The sequence below is a fragment of the Schistocerca americana genome, chromosome 2, assembly GCF_021461395.2.
Source record: "Schistocerca americana isolate TAMUIC-IGC-003095 chromosome 2, iqSchAmer2.1, whole genome shotgun sequence".
In the NCBI taxonomy this organism is placed as follows: Eukaryota; Metazoa; Arthropoda; class Insecta; order Orthoptera; family Acrididae; genus Schistocerca; species Schistocerca americana.
Window position 1 is genome coordinate 669,296,640 of NC_060120.1, and position 20,923 is coordinate 669,317,562.

Here is a 20,923-nt window from a genome sequence, read left to right on the forward strand (position 1 = left end):
GGGATGTATTGAAACCAAAAAGTTTGGCATCTGTTCAGATTTCATGAGTGCACTACAAGCCACCTAGTGAATTTACCCAGCAGAGAAATCTGTCCAGTCTAGCCTGGCAACTTTCCTTTGAATACACTGTTTAAGGTTAGAGGGCTATAACGGCATGTAAGAATTCAGGGCACTAAATTAGTGGAGGCAACAACAAAGCAGGTGTATACCGTACCTAGTGGGGCAAACTGTTAAGTCCACCTACATACTGTAATCTTCTTGTTGAGGGCCAGAATCATGTGTCATTGGGGTGATAAGTAGTTAAATGTGAGGAGAAACAAGCTATAGGTGGTAAAACAAATTAACCATCTATGCATAGCTACTTCCAGCCATTGAGATAGAATGACTTCCTGTATTTTGCCTATGAATGGGGCACAGTTTTTATACTCATGGTTTCTCATCCATTAACAGAACTTATTAGTGTGTAATGCTTTGGTGTATGTCCGTCTTTCAGCCCTACTTTGTATGAGAACACTTGAAAGAACAGCCTATAATATGCCTAGATTTTGTTGTTGTTGTTGTCTTCAGTTCTGAGACTGGTTTGATGCAGCTCTCCATGCTACTCTATCCTGTGCAAGCTTCTTCATCTCCCAGTACCTACTGCAACCTACATCCTTCTGAATCTGCTTGGTGTATTCATCTCTTGGTCTCCCTCTACGATTTTTACCCTCCACGCTGCCCTCCAATACTAAATTGGTGATCCCGTGATGCCTCAACACATGTCCTACCAACCGATCCCTTCTTCTAGTCAAGTTGTGCCACAAACTTCTCTTCTCCCCAATCCTATTCAACACCTCCTCATTAGTTATGTGATCTACCCATCTAATATTCAGCATTCTTCTGTAGCACCACATTTCGAAAGCTTCTATTCTCTTCTTGTCTAAACTATTTACCGTCCATGTTTCACTTCCATACATGGCTACACTCCATACAAATACTTTCAGAAACGACTTCCAGACACTTAAATCTATACTCGATGTTAACAAATTTCTCTTCTTCAGAAACACTTTCCTTGCCATTGCCAGTCTACATTTTATATCCTCTCTACTTCGACCATCATCAGTTATTTTGCTCCCCAAATAAATTCCTGTACTACTTTAAGTGTCTCATTTCCTAATCTAATACCCTCAACATCACCCGACTTAATTCGACTACATTCCATTATCCTCATTTTGCTTTTGCTGATGTTCATCTTATATCCTCCCTTCAAGACACTATCCATTCCATTCAACTGCTCTTCCAAGTCCTTTGCTGTCTCTGACAGAATTACAATGTCATCGGCGAACCTCAAAGTTTTTATTCCTTCTCCATGGATTTTAATACCTACTCTGAATTTTTCTTTTGTTTTCTTCACTGCTTGTTCAATATACAGATTGAATAACATCGAGGAGAGGCTACAACCCTGTCTCACTCCCTTCCCAACCACTGCTTCCCTTTCATGCCCCTCGACTCTTATAACTGCCATTTGGTTTCTATACAAATTGTAAATAACCTTTTGCTCCCTGTATTTTATCCCTGCCACCTTCAGAGTTTGAAAGAGAGTATTCCAGTCAACATTGTCAAAAGCTTTCTCTAAGTCTACAAATGCTAGAAACATAGGTTTGCCTTTCCTAAATCTAGCTTCGAAGATAAGCCGTAGTGTCAGTATTGCCTCATGTGTTCCAGTATTTCTACGGAACCCAAACTGATTTTCCCCAAAGTTGGCTTCTACTAGTTTTTCCATTCATCTGTAAATAATTCGCGTTAGTATTTTGCAGCCATGACTTATTAAACTGATAGATCGGTAATTTTCACATCTGTCAACACCTGCTTTCTTTGGGATTGGAATTATTATATTCTTCTTGAAGTCTGCCTCTCTCATACATCTTGCTCACCATATGGTAGAGTTTTGTCAGGACTGGCTCTCCCAAGGCCGTCAGCAGTTCTAATGGAATGTTGTCTACTCCCAGGGCCTTGGTTCGACTGAGGTCTTTCAGTGCTCTATCAAACTCTCCACGCAGTATCATATCTTCCATTTCATCTTCATCTACATCCTCTTCCATTTCTATAATATTGTCCTCAAGTACATCACCCTTGTATAGACGCTCTATATACTCCTTGAACCTTTCTGCTTTCCCTTCTTTGCTTAGAACTGGGTTTCCATCTGAGCTCTTGATATTCATACAAGTGGTTCTCTTTTCTCCAACGGTCTCTTTAATTTTCCTGTAAGCAGTATCTACACTCCTGGAAATGGAAAAAAGAACACATTGACACCGGTGTGTCAGACCCACCATACTTGCTCCGGACACTGCGAGAGGGCTGTACAAGCAATGATCACACGCACGGCACAGCGGACACACCAGGAACCGCGGTGTTGGTCGTCGAATGGCGCTAGCTGCGCAGCATTTGTGCACCGCCGCCGTCAGTGTCAGCCAGTTTGCCGTGGCATACGGAGCTCCATCGCAGTCTTTAACACTGGTAGCATGCCGCGACAGCGTGGACGTGAACCGTATGTGCAGTTGACGGACTTTGAGCGAGGGCGTATAGTGGGCATGCGGGAGGCCGGGTGGACGTACCGCCGAATTGCTCAACACATGGGGCGTGAGGTCTCCACAGTACATCGATGTTGTCGCCAGTGGTCGGCGGAAGGTGCACGTGCCCGTCGACCTGGGACCGGACCGCAGCGACGCACGGATGCACACCAAGACCGTAGGATCCTACGCAGTGCCGTAGGGGACCGCACCGCCACTTCCCAGCAAATTAGGGACACTGTTGCTCCTGGGGTATCGGCGAGGACCATTCGCAACCGTCTCTATGAAGCTGGGCTACGGTCCCACACACCGTTAGGCCGTCTTCCGCTCACGCCCCAACATCGTGCAGCCCGCCTCCAGTGGTGTCGCGACAGGCGTGAATGGAGGGACGAATGGAGACGTGTCGTCTTCAGCGATGAGAGTCGCTTCTGCCTTGGTGCCAATGATGGTCGTATGCGTGTTTGGCGCCGTGCAGGTGAGCGCCACAATCAGGACTGCATACGACCGAGGCACACAGGGCCAACACCCGGCATCATGGTGTGGGGAGCGATCTCCTACACTGGCCGTACACCACTGGTGATCGTCGAGGGGACACTGAATAGTGCACGGTACATCCAAACCGTCATCGAACCCATCGTTCTACCATTCCTAGACCGGCAAGGGAACTTGCTGTTCCAACAGGACAATGCACGTGCGCATGTATCCCGTGCCACCCAACGTGCTCTAGAAGGTGTAAGTCAACTACCATGGCCAGCAAGATCTCCGGATCTGTCCCCCACTGAGCATGTTTGGGACTGGATAAAGCGTCGTCTCACGCGGTCTGCACGTCCAGCACGAACGCTGGTCCAACTGAGGCGCCACGTGGAAATGGCATGGCAAGCCGTTCCACAGGACTACATCCAGCATCTCTACGATCGTCTCCATGGGAGAATAGCAGCCTGCATTGCTGCGAAAGGTGGATATACACTGTACTAGTGCCGACATTGTGCATGCTCTGTTGCCTGTGTCTATGTGCCTGTGGTTCTGTCAGTGTGATCATGTGATGTATCTGACCCCAGGAATGTGTCAATAAAGTTTCCCCTTCCTGGGACAATGAATTCACGGTGTTCTTATTTCAATTTCCAGGAGTGTATCTTACCCCTAATGAGATAAGCCTCTACATCCTCACATTTATCCTCTAGCCATCCCTGCTTAGCCATTTTGCACTTCCTGTCGATCTCATTTTTGAGACGTTTGTATTCCTTTTTGCCTGCTTCGTTTACTGCATTTTTATATTTTCTCCTTTCATCAATTAAATTCAATATTTCTTCTGTTACCCAAGGATTTCTACTAGCCCTCGTCTTTTTACCTACTTGATCCTCTGCTGCCTTCACTACTTCATCCCTCAAAGCTACCCATTCTTCTTCTACTGTATTTCTTTCCCCCATTCCTGCCATTTGTTCCCTTACGCTCTCCCTGAAAATCTGTACACCCTCTGGTTCGTTCAGTTTATCCAGGTCCCATCTCCTTAAATTCCCACCTTTTATCAGTTTCTTCAGTTTCAATCTACAGTTCCTAATCAATAGATTGTGGTCAGAGTCCACATCTGCCCCTGGACATGTCTTACAATTTAAAACCTGGTTCCTAAATCTCTGTCTTACCATTATATAATCTATCTGAAATCTGTCAGTATCTCCAGGCTTCTTCCATGTATACAGCCTTCTTTTATGATTCTTGAACCAAATGTTAGCTATGATTAAGTTGTGCTCTGTGCAAAATTCTACCAGGCGGCTTCCTCTTTCATTTCTTACCCCCAATCCATATTCACCTACTACGTTTCCTTCTCTCCCTTTTCCTACTACCGAATTCCAGTCACCCATGACTTAAATTTTCGTCTCCCTTCACTATCTGAATAATTTCTATTATTTCATCATACATTTCTTCAATTTCTTCGTCATCTGCAGAGCTAATTGGCTTATAAACTTGTACTACTGTCGTAGGTGTGGACTTCGTGTCTATCTTGGCCACAATAATGCGTTCACTATGCTGTTTGTAGTAGCTTACCCACATTCCTATTTTTTTATTCATTATTAAACCTACTCTTGCATTACCCCTATTTGGCTTTGTATTTATAACCCTGCCACCGAACTTCACTAATTCCCACTATATCTAACTTTAACCTATCCATTTCCCTTTTTAAATTTTCTAACCTACCTGCCCGATTAAGGGATCTGACATTCCACGCTCCGATCCATAGAATTCCAGTTTTCTTTTTCCTGATAATGACGTCCTCTTGAGTAGTCCCCGCCCGGAGATCTGAATGGGGGACTATTTTACCTCCGGAATATTTTACCCAAGAGGACATCATCATCATTAACCATACAATAAAGCTGCATGCCCTCGGGAAAAATTACGGCTGTAGTTTCCCCTTGCTTTCAACCGTTCGCAGTACCAGCACAGCAAGGCCATTTTGGTTAGTGTTACAAGGTCAGATCAGTCAATCATCCGGACTCTTGCCCCTGCAGCTACTGGAAAGGCTGCTGCCCCTCATCAGGAACCACACATTTGCCTGGCCTCTCAACAGATACCCCTCCATTGTGGTTGCACCTACGGTACGGCTATCTGTATCGCTGAGGCACGCAAGCCTCCCCACCAACGGCAAGGTCCATGGTTCATGGGGGGAGGTATGCCTAGATCTGGGTGGTTATAATTAACGTGGAGCTACTCATGGGGGTCCATTGTAGGCTATAATTATCATATGGCAGTGTAACTTGGTAAATATGTTAATGTGTTAATGTGGAACTGATTTATGTTGGGAAAAAAATTGTTCCAGTTTTGGCCACCAGTTGCAAATCTGACAATACACTGTGTGACGGTATGACATCCATGTAGTCATTTGAGAGGCCATAACGTGAGTGAACGGTATAGCTGTCAAGGAGAGAGGTTATGCACTGTTAGCAAAACTATTTTATGTGAACGGCAGTAATTACAGTGGTGCTTGGAGTATTGCTGAATGAAAGGTCTGAGGCGAGAGTCAGTGACATTATGTGGTTTAAATAAGATGATAATGAAATTCGAAAACACGGGTGACCTTTGTGTGGCACCTAGAAGAGGAAGGTCTCCTATCCCAGTGGAAGTTACTGACAAAGTTGCTATTGCTCTAACTGGCCATGCAGCACATACCCAGATAGTGCTAGGGATTGTGCAGTGTCATGAAAATTGCCTATCCCATGGTCAACAGTACGGAAAGTTTCGCTGTCTATTTTACACTGATCCAGACAGAACATCAATTGAAACCTCATGATCCGCAGCACTTTCTGAACTGGCTCTGCAGTTTATGCCATGGATCAAAGTTGAAGACATGTAGCTGGGCAATGTTCTGTGGAGTCATGATCCACATTTTACAGTACAGAAAGCAGTGAATGCACAGAACTGCTGGATTTGGGGTACTGTTACAGAGCATGTTGTGCACTCACCATATGTGGCTGTGTAGTATAGATTCACAAGCAACCTTATATTCAGTCTGTGCTTCTTTGAAGAGAATACACCCAGAGGGCCTGTCAGGCGTACCATGATGTCTGCCCATTATTGAGATCTCCATGTACAACATATGACTCCTGCTTCAAAAGAGAGCAACTGTGTGGAAACCACAGTTTTCATACAAGGTGGGGCAACACATATCACTCGCACCGTGAAAGATCTGCTTAATGCAACCTTCCTTGAACGTGTTATCTACAGAGGTTTTTCAGATGCATGGCCTGCAAGATCACCTGATCTGAATCTGGCTCTGGGGATAGCTGAAAGAAAGCATTTACCAGAGACACATTAGATCTGTTGCTTCAACATTATGCCTTTCTCACTTGTTTGACATTTTCTGCCCTTGTCCCATTCCTAATGCATGACATGGAAACATTTCTAAATGTCTTTCTTCCATCACGGTGCCAGATTTACACCTGGTGGCCAAAAGTGGAACAAATTTTTTCCATTGTCATTGGTCCTACCTGAACATATTGGCATATCTACCAAGTTTCCCTACCATATGATAATTACATCCCTCACTGGACCTCTGTGAGTAGTTGCAATTTAATTTTAAACAACCAGTGCTTGTGCTCTGTTTCGAGTGAGGACACACAAGGTGCAATACATTTACTACATTTTTAAGTTTTTAAAATTGAGAAGACATAAGCTTCAATTGTAGCAACTGATTCCAGAATCACCCGTATTGTATCTTTTTCCATAGTGTTACAGTTGTACAACTATTCATGTACATGTAATATATAGCATTTTATCAGTTTATTATTTTTAATTTACATTTTATTATCTTTTACAATGACTGTATCATAAATCAGATAGGGCATATGAGTTTGGAAGCCCTGCACTAAAATAACAACATATGTTGTGGAGGTGCATGAACACCGTTTTGGGTGAGATAGGAAGAAGGCTGTGTAGGATTTTCTTCAATACATAGCTTGACAGGAGATTGTAAAATCCCGTCAGTGATTGTGGTTCAGTTATTATGGGCCTTAGAGGTACATGTGATGAAGGAGATGCTGTTTTATGGCAAGCTCAACAGCATACTGTGGGAGTATTTACTTGTCACTGTGGATATGAAGTGTTCATGGTTTGGCAGGCTATGTGGAAGAGAGTTTTTGATGCAAAGCAGGTGACAGCAAGTAATGTGTTGGTGAATAGTTATGATTATAAGTTCTCATGAAAGGAAAAATAAAACAGAAGTTAATATTCAATAAGGTGGTTTACTGAACTGAGAAGGATCAGCTGAGTTGAATGGGTCAGAATGTGTTCAGATTGTCCGGACCATAAAGATGTCATTAGTGAATATAAACTGCTTGAGTGGATTTTAGGATTGATATAGTAGAAAAGATTTCTATGCGTGGCCCATGCATGGATTGCCATAGGAGTTGGCATGTAACTGTCTAGTGTCTTGCATCTGTTTGTAGGCTCTGCCTCAAAAGAAGAAATAGCTATCATTGCAGATGTAATAAGTCAGTGTGGTGGATTTGGAATCACTCAGATGGAAGAAGTATTCACTTGTAGGACTATTTCATTATCTGCCTAACTGAAGCCTGTAGGAGAATCTCACAATAGCCCAGTAGAATAATTTCTTTTGTTTAACTAAAAAATAACTCAGTTAGTGAGGTCATACATTTATCGAATTGTAGAGAGTATTGTCTGAACCTATCTTCACGAATTCTTTCATAGTGCAAGCCAGCATGTAAGATATTTTGTTCTTTGTGCACACTGATATATTTTGATAGGGAGAAAAGCTCACTAAATTTTTCACCAACTGAAGACCCAAATTAAATATTCATAATCTCTGCTTATTTTACTTAATGTTGTTTTATATCAAGACCTTTACAACAGCTGCCCCAAGTGTTCACTTTTTACTATCCAGTTTCTCTAGAAAATGCAGTGACACATTTATTTTCCTTTTGTCTTCCCCTTAGTGACTGTTTCATCTTACTTTATTTTCACAGCAACTGTTATAGTGGAGTAAGTTCTGATTGGTCATGGAGTGCTGCTTTGTAATTTTGCACCTGAACTTAACTCTGTTAGTTATCATGTTCAGTAGTCTACAAGTCATTCAGATTTTAGAATATCTGCAAAAACTTTGAGGCAGAAGACCAATCAAAGATCCGTCTCCGACAAGACAATCTCCAGAGTTGGTTTATTCATAGCCTGTTTAGCCAGGCAGTCAGCAAGTTGATTGCCTGGAATCCCAACATATCATGGGGTCCAAATGAAAGTCACTGAACATCCACTGTTGCCAAGGTCATACAAAGACTCCTGGATAGTCAGTACCAAAGGATGGCGAGGTAAGCACTAGTCAAGAGCTTGTAGGCTGCTTAGAAAGTAACTACAGATGACAAAGAACTCCCCTGGGCAGGAATGGATATGCTCAAGAGTGTGAGATATGGCTACCAACTCTGCAGTGAAAACACTGCAGCCATCCTGCAAGGAGAGCTGTTGTGTTCTGCGTTAATGGCTTTGAAATATTATTACGTTGGTTGCAGGTAAGATGCCGGAAACAAATAGAAGTACCTTCATGCAGAATTCAAGAAAACATACGTAGAGCTGATGTCAAAAAGAAGTGGTTCTGCAGTAGCAGCTGACACAGAATGTGACTGGCCTTATTTGCCGGATGGTTGCAATGTTTTCAGTGCAGAGCTGGTAGATGCCTCTCATGCTCTGGAACACATCCGCACCTATGCCAAAGAGTCCTCCTCCATCTGTAGTGACTCCTTAAGCAGCTTACCAGCTCTTCACTAGTGCTTCCCTTGCCATCCTTTAGTGCTGACTGTCCATGAGTCTCTTTATGCCCTTGGAAACAGTGGATGTTCAGTGACCCCAGGACATGTCAGGGTACCAGGTAATGAACTTGCTGACAGCCTGGCCAAACAGCCTACTGGTAAACCGACTCTGGAGATTGGCCTGCCGGAGACTGATCTCTGATCGGTCTTCCACATAAAATTTTTGTGATCTGGGATACTGAGTGGCACACCCTCTTTACACCAAATAAACTACATGTTAACAAGGAGACAGCAAATGAGTGTCGGTCATCCATGCAAGTCACTTGCACGGGCACCATTGTCCTTTGCCGGCTCCGCATCAGCCATACTTTTCTAACACATGGTCACCTCCTCCTTCACGAGGACCCACCTCAGTGTCACTGTGGCTCCCACATGACAGTCATCCACATTTTGTTGGACTGCCCTACTTTAGCTGCTCTGCAGCGGACTTTTAACCCTCCCACCACCTTGCCTCCGATGTTGGGTGACAGTGCTTCAATGGCTGGTGTTGTTTTACGTTTTATTCATAAGGGAGGTTTTTTATCACACAATGCAAGGACGGGAGTGTGGCCTTCTCTTCCAGGCCTCCATCCTCACCCCATTTTAACTCTCCCTCACTTTTTCTTTGTTGTTTGTTTACCTTGGTGTTCGTCTCACCTTCTCTTTTAAGCTGGAGATTTTAGTATCTTGTAGAGTGTCTAGCTCATCCTTTTTTATTCTTGTGATCAGGCAGCCTCGGCTACCTGCTATATTATTTTAATACCTTCTACTACTTTTCCTTTTAGTGTACATTTTGGTTACATTATTTTGTTTTTTCATTCTGTGTGGTTCCCCATTAGTTTCCCACACCTTTCCTTTCCCAGCTCCTTTTGGGAATTGTTTTAATTTGAGCCTTATTTGCATGAGGAAAAATGGACTGATGACCCATAATTTGGTCCCTTTATACCCCAAACCAACTAACTTAGAATATCTGCTTCAGTTAAATATTGCATCTCAATCCCAATGGGATATTCACCTTGTTAGCTGTGTTTTGAGTCAAATACACTAACTCAATTTCTGAAGAATGATTATAATTGTACTACCATTCTTTTACTAATGGGGCACTGAAATTAAAATTAATTGTGCAACAAGATCACTTTTTTTTACCTGTTGGTAAGCTGTATCACCTGCTTTAGTCACTTCACATACTAACTACAGTGTTTTGTGAAGAGAAGTGGCTATTACAGTCCTTTTTTTTTTAACAAAATAGCATTTGTGTTAATAATGATTCATAACTGTAAACAAGATTTCTGTACTGATCAGTTTTTTTAACAGGAAGAAATAATATCAACATCATATTTGGCTGCTTCTTATTTGACTGACATCGGGTTTAAGAAGAAGGTTTATGTATTTGGCTCATCTGGTGTTACTGAAGAGTTGAAGTATGCTGGCCACAAATCAAATGAGCCTGGTGTAAGTAGTTTATTGTTACAGAAAGTCTTTACTTTACACAGGCATCTAAATTTTAATGGACCAAATGAGCTGAATGGAACACGCCAGTGAACATTTGACTTTTTGAATACATACACATTCCTCATGATTACTGTTGTGCAGTGGTCTTGTGGGATTTGTGTATCTATTTTTCATTGATTATATCATTTTGTACTTGTGACTTCAGTATCTGTTTTGGTACTGGGTTTGTTTTTTAATTTGATATAAATTTGTCTCTTTCAACATTCCTGTGATTGTAAGGGGTGTAATGGAAAGCAATGCCTTTGAATTTTTTTATTCTGTTTTCAATATCAGTTGAGGTATTAGATGTCATGATATTACTCAGTTGACTTTCCCGCTTTGCTGATGCAAGTTGCAACCCTCTGCTGCCAGAGGGTTCCAAATTGTAGCATGTAATGTGAGGGTGTGTAATGTAACTACGTTGGTATGTGAGAAGTCCTCAGAAAACTGAAACCGTGAATTTGAAGAGCTTGTCTGCACATGAAGCACCCTCTCCTGCAGCATGATAATGTCAGATCAGACACAAGTGCTGCAACATCTGTCTCCGTGATTTCACTGCCATCGATCATCCCCCATACAGTCCAGATTTATCTCAATCTGATTTTTCCATGACAAAGAACCCCTTCAATGGCTTCAGTTTGGTCGTGATGATGCAATGCAAGCAGAGGAGAGGCTGTGGCTCCATCAATGAAGTCAAGCATTCTGCAGTGACAGTATCAACAAACTGGTCTCTTGTTGCGACAAATATGTTTGTCGCCAGGGTGAGTATGTTGAGAAATAAATATGTAGACACGAAGAATAAAGATGTAAAATGTTAATAAAGTTTGTTTTATTTAAAAACCTTTAAGAGTTTTCTCATAAAAACTCAGCATGTTCCCTCATATGAATGTGTATTACTTTATCAAACAATGGAAAATCCAGCAATGGAAAATTGTATTACTTTATTTTAGATCTGCTTGACTTCTTGTGTACATGGGTCACTTTAAATGTTGCAAAATACCACTGAGGTGTAAGCAGTAAGCCAAAATGTATTTGCAAATGATTCTTCAGAGGTATGTGTGTGTGGTTCAAATGAAGATGCTGAGAACATTCTATTTTGAAAAAGGTAAATATGAACCAAGTTCTTTACACTGTAAGAACCACTACTAGAGTTTTTAAAGCAATTACTTCTGCGAAATTTTTCATTGCAACAAAATGACCATCAAATTCACATGCACTAAAACACACTGCAAAATTGCCATGCACAATGCTCTCTTAAAAATTCCTGACTGTAGCCAATATTCAGAATATGAAAATTATGGGCCAAATCTTCTTTAATAGCATTGTGGCAGCAACTTAATAGCTAAATAATAGCTTTCATCATTGAATTCTGAGACTGCACAATGGGAAATCTTAAATAAACAGTGTGATTTAGTTCTGTAAATAACTTGGCTAAATAGCACAGGCAGGCAACTCTTTAAATTATAGTTGAAGAAAGATTTATTGCCTCTTGTACATTTAGTGTTAATAGGTAGTTATTTTTGCTACGGAATGCTATGGACATGTTGGTTATGACTCCTTCCAAATTTACAGATGTTCAGATAAATACACTATGTGATCAAAAGTATCTGGACACCTGGCTGAAAACAACTTACAAGTTTGTGGTGCCCTTCATCAGTAATGCTGGAATTCAGTATGGTGTTGGCCCACCCTTAGCCTTGATGACAGCTTCCACTCTCGCAGGCATGCAGTCAATCAGGTGCCGGAAGGTTTCTTGGGGAATTGCAGCCCTTTCTTTACAGAGTGCTGCACTGAGGAGAGGTACCGATGTTGGTCAGTGAAGTCTGGCACGAAGTCGGCATTCCAAAACATCCCAAAGGTGTTCTATAGGATTCAGGTAAGGACTCTGTGTGGGCCAGTCCATTACAGGAAAGCTGTTGTCTTGTAACCACTCCGCTACAGGCTGTGCATTATGAACAGGTGCTTGATTGTGCTGAATGATGCAATCGCCATCCCTGATTCGCTCTTCAACAGTGGGAACCAAGAAGGTGCTTAAAACATCAATGTAGGCCTATGCTGTGATAGTGCCATGCAAAACAACAAGGGGTTCAAGCCCCCTTCCATGAAAAATACGACCACACCATAACATCACTGCCTATGAAATTTACTGTTGGCACTACACACGCTGGCAGATGACATTTACTAGGGCATTCACCATACCCACACCCTGCCATCGGATTGCCACATTGTGTCCCATGATTCCTCACTTCACACAATGTTTTTCTACTGTTCAATCGTCCAATGTTTATGCTGCTTACACCAAGCAAGGCACCGTTTGGCATTTACCAGCATGTTGTGTGGCTTATAAGCAGCCGCTCAACCATGGAATCCAAGTTTTCTTACCTCCTGCTTAGCTGTCATAGTACTTGCAGTGGATCCTGTTGCAGTTTGGAATTCCTGAGTGATGGTCTGGATAGATGTCTGCCTGTTGCATGTTACGAACCTCTCCAACTGTCGGCAGTCTCTGTCAGTCAACAGACGAGGTCGATCTGTACGCTTTTGTGCTGTACGTGTCCCTTCATGTTTCCATTTCACCATCACATTGGAAACAGTGGACCTAGGGATGCTTAGGAGTGGAATTCTCGCATATGACACAAGTGACACCCAATCACCTGACCACATTTGAAGTCTGTGAGTTCCGTGGAGTGCCCCATTCTGTTCTCTCATGATGTCTAATGACTACTGAGGTTGCTGAATGGAGTACCTAGCAGTAGGTAGCAGCACAATGCACCTAATATGAAAAACTTTTGGTGGTGTCTGGATACTTTTTACCACATAGTACAACACATGAGCTTGGCCACAAGACAGTACAAATATTTGCTTTAACAATTATCTCCCATTTCACCATCTCAGTGTTAGCACACATTGACAACTTTGTTCCAAGAATATGTTACCAATGTAAACTTGTTGGATACCAGCTTCAAAGAAAACCTTAACAGTGCAGAAATGAGCTGTCAAAAACTATATAGAGTGCCATTCCCCAGTAGGATGGCAACACTGTTGTGTCTGTACGCAAGAAGCAGTGAGTGGAGGAACTATAGTAATAGTGTACAGTCCAGTACTCTTACAAGTTGAGCATCATCACACATTACAATTCTGTATGTGCCACTAAATGAAGAGCAAGGACAGAAGAAGGAAGTACAGTATCTCTTACTTTGAATACCATGACATTTTGCTGGCAATACCAGTAAAACTATCTTCCTTGGTGCACTGATTCATCTGCCTGTCTGTCGATTCATAATCTGCTTTTTCAGCCACGGATGATAATGCTGACTCTTTGTTTGAAACCACACCAATTGATTTTATAATATTTTCAGTTCCCTCATCCATCATATTATCTCTCCTAGAGGTGTCAAGGCACACTTTTTTGCCTTGATATCGGACATTTCTGATCTTCTAATTTCACAGCACCAAAAGCTAATATCACCACAATAAAAAGCAAACTGACTTTGTGATGTAGTGTTTAGCGTTGTTGGTTAGTGGTGTGAATGCCCTGGGTTTGATTCCCAATGAGTACTTCAAAGTTTTCTTTGGCTATAAGGTCTGGAAGGAGGTCTGCCCAGCCTTGTGAGACAAAATGAAAAGCTGCTTGAACATAAACGACATGCAAGTCACCAAAGTGGCATCACAGTGAAAGACTTGCACCAGACTGGATTAAGCATGACATTTATTTTGAGCATCAGCCACTATTTTTTCAGCTAAGAGAAAGAAATGCCTGGTGTATTTACAACATTCCATACCACTTCTAATAATGGTATGGCAGCAGTAGGTGGAATGGGGGTCGGGGAGGGGCACCATTTTCTTGCATAACTTGTGAGCTGAGTAAACAGGAGGCAGATGGTTTTTCTTGTCTGTATGTATTTTTAATGTTTCTCTGTCCATTTCTATATTACAGTCCAAAGTTTTACTGCTATAGTCATGTAGGAGAAGTGACCATCAAAGCACTACGTGAATTCACAACAGTGAAACATTGACAGGCACTGTTGTTTTACATTACTATTCACCACTGTCATTTTGCCAACATTTATCAGCAGTGTATCCATGGTTCATGTAAATAAACCACTGACCACTTCTATTCTGATGCTATATTTTTTCATAAAAAATCTAATAGTCTGTTCTTTGTGCAAGTATGTTATGTTGTTTACACAAAATGACTCATTTAGACTGGTACCTTTTGAAACCAAATCCCATAAGTGGAGCATTTTTCCTCCAGTTTCTTTGCTATCCTATAGTCCAATTCTGTGTGATAAAAGCCTGAAAGTTCTTGCATAAATTCTTATTTCCTTGTATTGCTCATAATATCGGCGAAACTGCTATCTAATTTTTATTGTTAGGGTGCAGGCAGAATACTGTGACATCAAGGAATTTTGGGACATATTGATCCTCTTATCATCCAGAAGTATACAGCCGATGATGTAGCAGACTTGCGAACCTTCCTCACTCACACATTACATAAACATGTGGCAAGACCCCATTAATGATGCATCACAGCAGCATTGTGCCAATTGACTGTGCATGCAACTGTTCCAGACACCAAAACATCTTGGTGTAAGGGTGCTACAAATAGCTGCAGAAAAAGTGGGAGGATAATGGAATGATAGCTGTTAAGAATGTAATGAAAAGAGTAAATAATGAACTAGAGACAACTTTTATCTTTATTTGTATTCAAGTTACTGGAATGTATTACAGCCTAAGTCATTCTCTTGGAAGCCAGGCCACATATTCCTAACTTCATACATTGCTTCAAATACTAATAGTTCAGCATTGTTTTTTAAATTTGACCTACATAATGGTTGATGCAGTTCATCTGCATATGAATTAAATATCATGTGTATCACCAAAAATGAATGATTAAACAACAAAAAAGCCCTTATAATTTGGGACTGTGTGCTTGTTCTTTATATAAAAACTAAAAGCTTCAGTGTCAAAAGCTCTGTAGTATATGCCATGTACTGAGATGAAGAATTTGACACAGCCGTCAGTATTTAAAAATTGTTCATTACTACTGTTGAACAGTCTTCTCAAAATGCAAATGCTGGCACACAAATGGTAACAATAACTAAGTATTAATAATTAAGGACACAAAGACCCACACTTTTAAATGCAATAGCAAAACAATATTCCTGATACAGCAAAGGGTGTATCAAAATCAGATACAACAGTAATAAAAAAAAACCTATTGTCAATCACATTAACACATCTTTCCAAGCTGGGGACTGATGAGCAACAATAGACTTCTGAAACTGTAAATGTGAGCAGGCTTCAACAGCCACTGTATGATCCAACACTGGAACATTGATTGTGCAGAGAATGAATATTTTGTTGAGTCAACTATTCAACTTGCTCCAGACAATTATGGAAAGCAGTTTGGAGGATTTCTGACAACTGTCAAATACAGCTGGTCATCCACAACAACTGTAATAATATGTTTAGGAAAACCTCAAAACCTAAATTAGACTTTTTTTTTAGAGGGGGGGGGGGCAATGTTTGCCATATACCGGTACATGACATTAACTCCTAGGTTATGCTGAATAGCTATCAACTTAAGGAACTTGACCAGTCTTAGTCTAGATATGAGTTTAATGAACTTAAGAGTTCTTGAAGTGAGGGCTGATTAGTCCCACAACTTGTCTATAATTGTAAGCCGTGGGCATGGTTCAGGCAACACTGTTCAGCAAGATGAAGGAATGTTGTGTGTTGCACTGAATGTGCATCCTGGCCTATCCACTGAATCATGAGTTAGTTGGCAACCTCTGATGCTCCTGCTGCGTCCTAGGTATATTAAACCTTCTTATACAAGAAATGTTTTGTCTGAATGTATTTTTATTTCTCTAACTTCACAGGCAGACCACAGTTTCTAATTGTGGTTGGAGTGAGCTATTGGTCACCCTACCCAACAAGAGAAGTCATTAAGTCTGTCCTCCTGCAAGCATACCAACACAAACTAGGCAATAAAAGAGTAACACAACATACATCAACTGTTGAAATGTGGTTTTTAACAATTTTATGAAACATCGGCTAAAATGTGTACCCAGGACTCCACTCCAACATGTACATCAATAAATTTAAAATAATTTTGGGCCTCTTTAGTCAACAAGATGGAAGTGGCTCCAACCTTGGTTGCTGTCTGTCCCACACAAAGTGTTAGTAGGTTGTACTTTGTGATCCTAAATGGTCTCACTGCTTATGAGTAATTTATGTTTGTAAGCAGTAGTTTGAAATTCTGGTGATTTTGAAACAGTGAAGAACCTGTTTTTCTGATGCACCACAAAAACCAACTACAGGATTGCAAGTGGCAGCTCACTAATCCTGTCCCACCCTAGGGACACTGCCTTATTGTAGGCACTTTCAGCATCAGGCAGGAGGGTTGGCGCACCTCAGTGTTAGTGAGGGCTATGCCAGCAGTAGTATAGCTACTCGTAGGGCCACTGAAGCTGGACAGGCCTCAACAGATGAGCCTGACAAAGAGTGACCCACAACTTATGGAAGGGAGAGCTGTTTTTTCCCCAGGGAGCTCTGCCAGAAGTGGGTGGGTCATGACCTCAGGGACCATTGCTAGGTGCAGTGATGGAACATTGTGTGTTTTGGACAATTGATGTCTTGGATTCACTGTCTGGACTGCGAGGAAGGTACATACCACTATACATAAAAACTCAACCTCAAAGAGTACCACATGCTGAAGGATTGGATTGCTGTTAAGGTAAAACATTCATGAGGGTAGCAATCTCTGGGGCACCAGCACCCCCTCCCCCTTCCCCCTGCCAACTGTATAAAGCTCACTCAGGTACACGGGACCCTGCTGAGTCAACATTTATTTCCCTAGCTGCTCACAGAATTCAAAAGGAACAATCTCAACTCAAAACCTATTCCTGACAAGATGGATGTACTGCTAGGTAGTGCCTACACCCACCCAACAAAGAGAGCTCATATGGTCAGACTAACCAAGAAGAAGTTTCACATTATAGTAGCAGGGCACCTGCCTGCCACAGTACTTTCATCGTCATCAAGAGAGAAGAGGGAAGGGACCTTTGAAAAACTCTTCCTTTTCTTTATTCACAAGATGTTTTAAGGTGTTTTTGGTCCTTAAAAAGTATTAGATCACTTTGTAATGGAACATTACTAGTTGAAACAGTCATGCCACACCAAGTGTCCAAGCTTCTAGGATGTAATAAATTAGGTAATTACCCTGTTGTGGCTGAAATGCATGACACACTTAACTTCAGCAAAGGTGTAGTTACCTGATCTGATATAATCGAGATGGACCCTGAAGAATAACTGGGGAATGGAGAAACAGGGTGTCACAGGAGTGTAGAACTATTTGAGGCAAGTAAAGGGCACAGTGGAAAAAACTATAACGTTAATGTTAACCTTCAATACTCCAGTATTCTTGCAATCTATATCCATCTTAAGATTAGACTTTTTGTTCCAACCCCAGTGCAATGCTTAATATGCCAGAATTTGGTCATTCCATTATGGCACGTAATGGTTGAGCTGTATGTGGGAATTGTGGAGGACCATCTCACAAATCAGGTCACATTTGTACTCTTCCTCCAAAGTGGAGCAGGAAGGGGAGTGTTTATAACAAGGAAAGAAAAATTCAGGAGCCACAAGTTACAAGATGCATTCTCTATGGTGAAGCCAATGAAGCTTTTAAAGCAGTGGAGCCTCCAGTGTTTGTTACTTCATTTGTGTCAACCCTTGAGAAGCCAGTCACAAAAACTGATGTCTCAAGACAAACCCAAATCTCAAAATCAAGTACAAATACATGCATTTGTCAATGTACCTGTGAGGGGAAAAGCTACACATGACCCCAAAAACCATTTCACTCCAAGTGAAATAAAAAGAAAGAGCTGTCAGTTAATTAAAATCAGATTTATGTTCCAACAGCATATTGATCCAAAAATGACGTTATATATTTTGCTATGAGACTAAGATTGTTCATTTATATATTTTTTTATTACAATTGGCCTATTTTGATGTGATTGCCATTGTCAGGTTATCTGTGGAAATACATAGTTGGGTACAATATTTCAGATTTTGAAATAGGTAATTTAACATATTATAGAATCACGCTTTGCTATATACATCAGGTAGTGTACATATGGTATCACTGTCTTAGTTGCTTGTCACTACTGTATAAGTTTGCTCCTTTGATGTTGGTGGACCTATAGTTGGTGTTAAACTGTAGCTGGAGCAGTTATTTCTGAAGTTTTCTAACTATGCAAGTTTACTCCACAATGACATTAACTTACAGCTACATTGTACATCAAGATCACCTGATGTATGTAGCAAAGTATTTAATCGAATACAGCAGCAACTTGGTCTCGTAGCACAATATATAATGTTCTTATATGACATATACAAATCAGCAGGTCCAGATAAGTACAGAATATTGATCCTGTTCTTTTGGGTTTGTCCACCTGGCTTGGAGGGTAGACCCTTCATTTGAACACCTGAGCAAGAAAGAGTGATTCCACATAACTGCAGTTTCACTTTGATATATGCCATATTCAATTTCTTTTTGCAATTTTTTCCAGCCCAAACTATGTGCTCCATCATTAATGTCCTCACTGTTGGTGGAACATTAAACCCTAATATACTTTCATTTCATTTTGTGTGTACATGTTACTAGCTTCTGCAATTTTTGCAGGCTGCATGCTGCACTTCAGTTACATTAAGAAATTTGTAACTGGCTGCTTATAAAAAGTTTCTGCATACTATAGCTGATGAAATTTACTTACAAGAAACCCCTTGAATGAGAGGTCACAAAATGCCAATAATGTTTAAGGCATTCAACACCCCACATATTGTCTTCCATGCAACCACAATACTGGCTGCTAATGGCAACAGGGGGCAGGAGAGAAGATATCCAATGATGAGAATAGTATGAGGTTACAGAGCATAGTTGAAATGCTTACTCGATGAGTCGCTCATAACAGTACTAGTTTGTTGATGCAAAGCAAGGCAATTGCAAAAACAAACAAAGCAAAAAATGGTTCAAATGGCTCTGAGCACTATGGGACTTAACATCTGTGGTCATCAGTCCCCTTGAACTTAGAACTACTTAAACCTAACTAACCTAAGGACATCACACACATCCATGCCCGAGGCAGGATTTGAACCCGCGACCGTAGTGGTCTCGCGGTTCCAAACTGTAGCGCCTAGAACCGCTCAGCCACTCCGGCTGGCTAAACAAAGCAAACATTGTATTATATCTACAGCAACAGTTCCAAAAGTTGACACTTCATCAGAAAGGAACCCAAGGAATTTCACATGAGAAAGAAGTGACAGATGAAATATTAGCATTTCTGTGAGATGAGTCAGTGGAACATGTGGCGTCCTGTATCCTTGACTGTGTGGACAATGTACATGAGGAGTGCAATGATTACAATGTGTGCTTAACAAGTGAAAGCGATATTGAAACAGGAGTCAACTATGTAGTTCATCATCCTTGTTGGACAGGGAGCCATAAATCCCCTCTCCACTGAAACGTAGTAAAGGACAATTTTTGTCCAAGGAGCAGGTATTAAACATAACTATGTACATGGAAGATCATCCACAGCATAGTAAAAAAATAGTTATGAACAGATTTCGAATAAGTCTGCAGCAATATGACCAAGTGGTGCATAAGAAAAACTTTGGATATTCAAGGCAAGACAAGGCTCACCTGTTACAAAAACTGGTGTTTTTCTATTTCAGGGATGCTCGATAGAGTTTACAAGATGTGCATGATAGTGACCTACTATGTGACCTACTATGCCCATCAAATTGTGCATGAAATAGATTACAAAGATTTCAAGTGAAGCAGTGGATGGTTACACAACTTCAGACAGTGGTACAGAATTGGAAGATGTAAGATAATGAAATTTCAAACAAAGCCGCAACTTGATGATGCACAGCTGTGGAATCTGCTCAAAAACGTGTAGATGTGATAAACAAACTTATCCCATCATTCAGTAATGAATTTGTGTTCAACTCCAACCAATCGGGATTTGTAGAGGAGATGCATATGGAAGGAACCCTGAAAATTATAGGTACCAAGAGAGCAGTATCACAATCAACAAACATCAATGCCTTAACACATTCATATACAATTATGCCAACTGTTAATATGGATGGTAAACTGGCTGGAAAGTTAATTATTGTGCCGTGAGAAAATTCTTTCTTGTGTGCATGATCTTGCAAGGGCAGTAAGGAATATTTACATCACAGCAAGCAAGAGTGGGAAAATGAACATAAGAGAACTGCAGCTATGATATGAGCACAGCTTTTGACCAATACATGGTCAAAATAACTTGCTGTTGCTTGATTCCTGGTCTGTGTGTAAAAATTGTACTCCTTTAGAGCAACTACCCCTCCTGAAAAGTGTGTGGCACTGCAGTTCATACCATCTGGAACCGCTGGACAAGTTCAGCCTCTGGATGTTTCTTTTTCCCATGCGTGTAAAATGTATTATTGCACTATCTGCAGCTACACCTTGAAGGACAGCCAATTTCACAATAATCTCCATGAAAGACTGTTTCAGATTTGGTCACATACCATCAGTTCCTCCTCACC

The 20,923-nt window shown here is 41.2% G+C and overlaps 1 protein-coding gene across 1 annotated transcript in view; it reads left to right on the forward strand.

The window, feature by feature from the left end:
* LOC124595550 (glycerol-3-phosphate phosphatase-like) overlaps positions 1-20,923 on the forward strand; it is a 64,914-nt gene that overhangs the window by 10,019 nt on the left and 33,972 nt on the right. Inside the window, exon 3 of the mRNA XM_047134330.1 lies at positions 10,151-10,288. Within this exon, the coding sequence (XP_046990286.1) occupies positions 10,151-10,288 (138 nt within the window). The remainder of the gene's footprint in view (positions 1-10,150; positions 10,289-20,923) is intronic.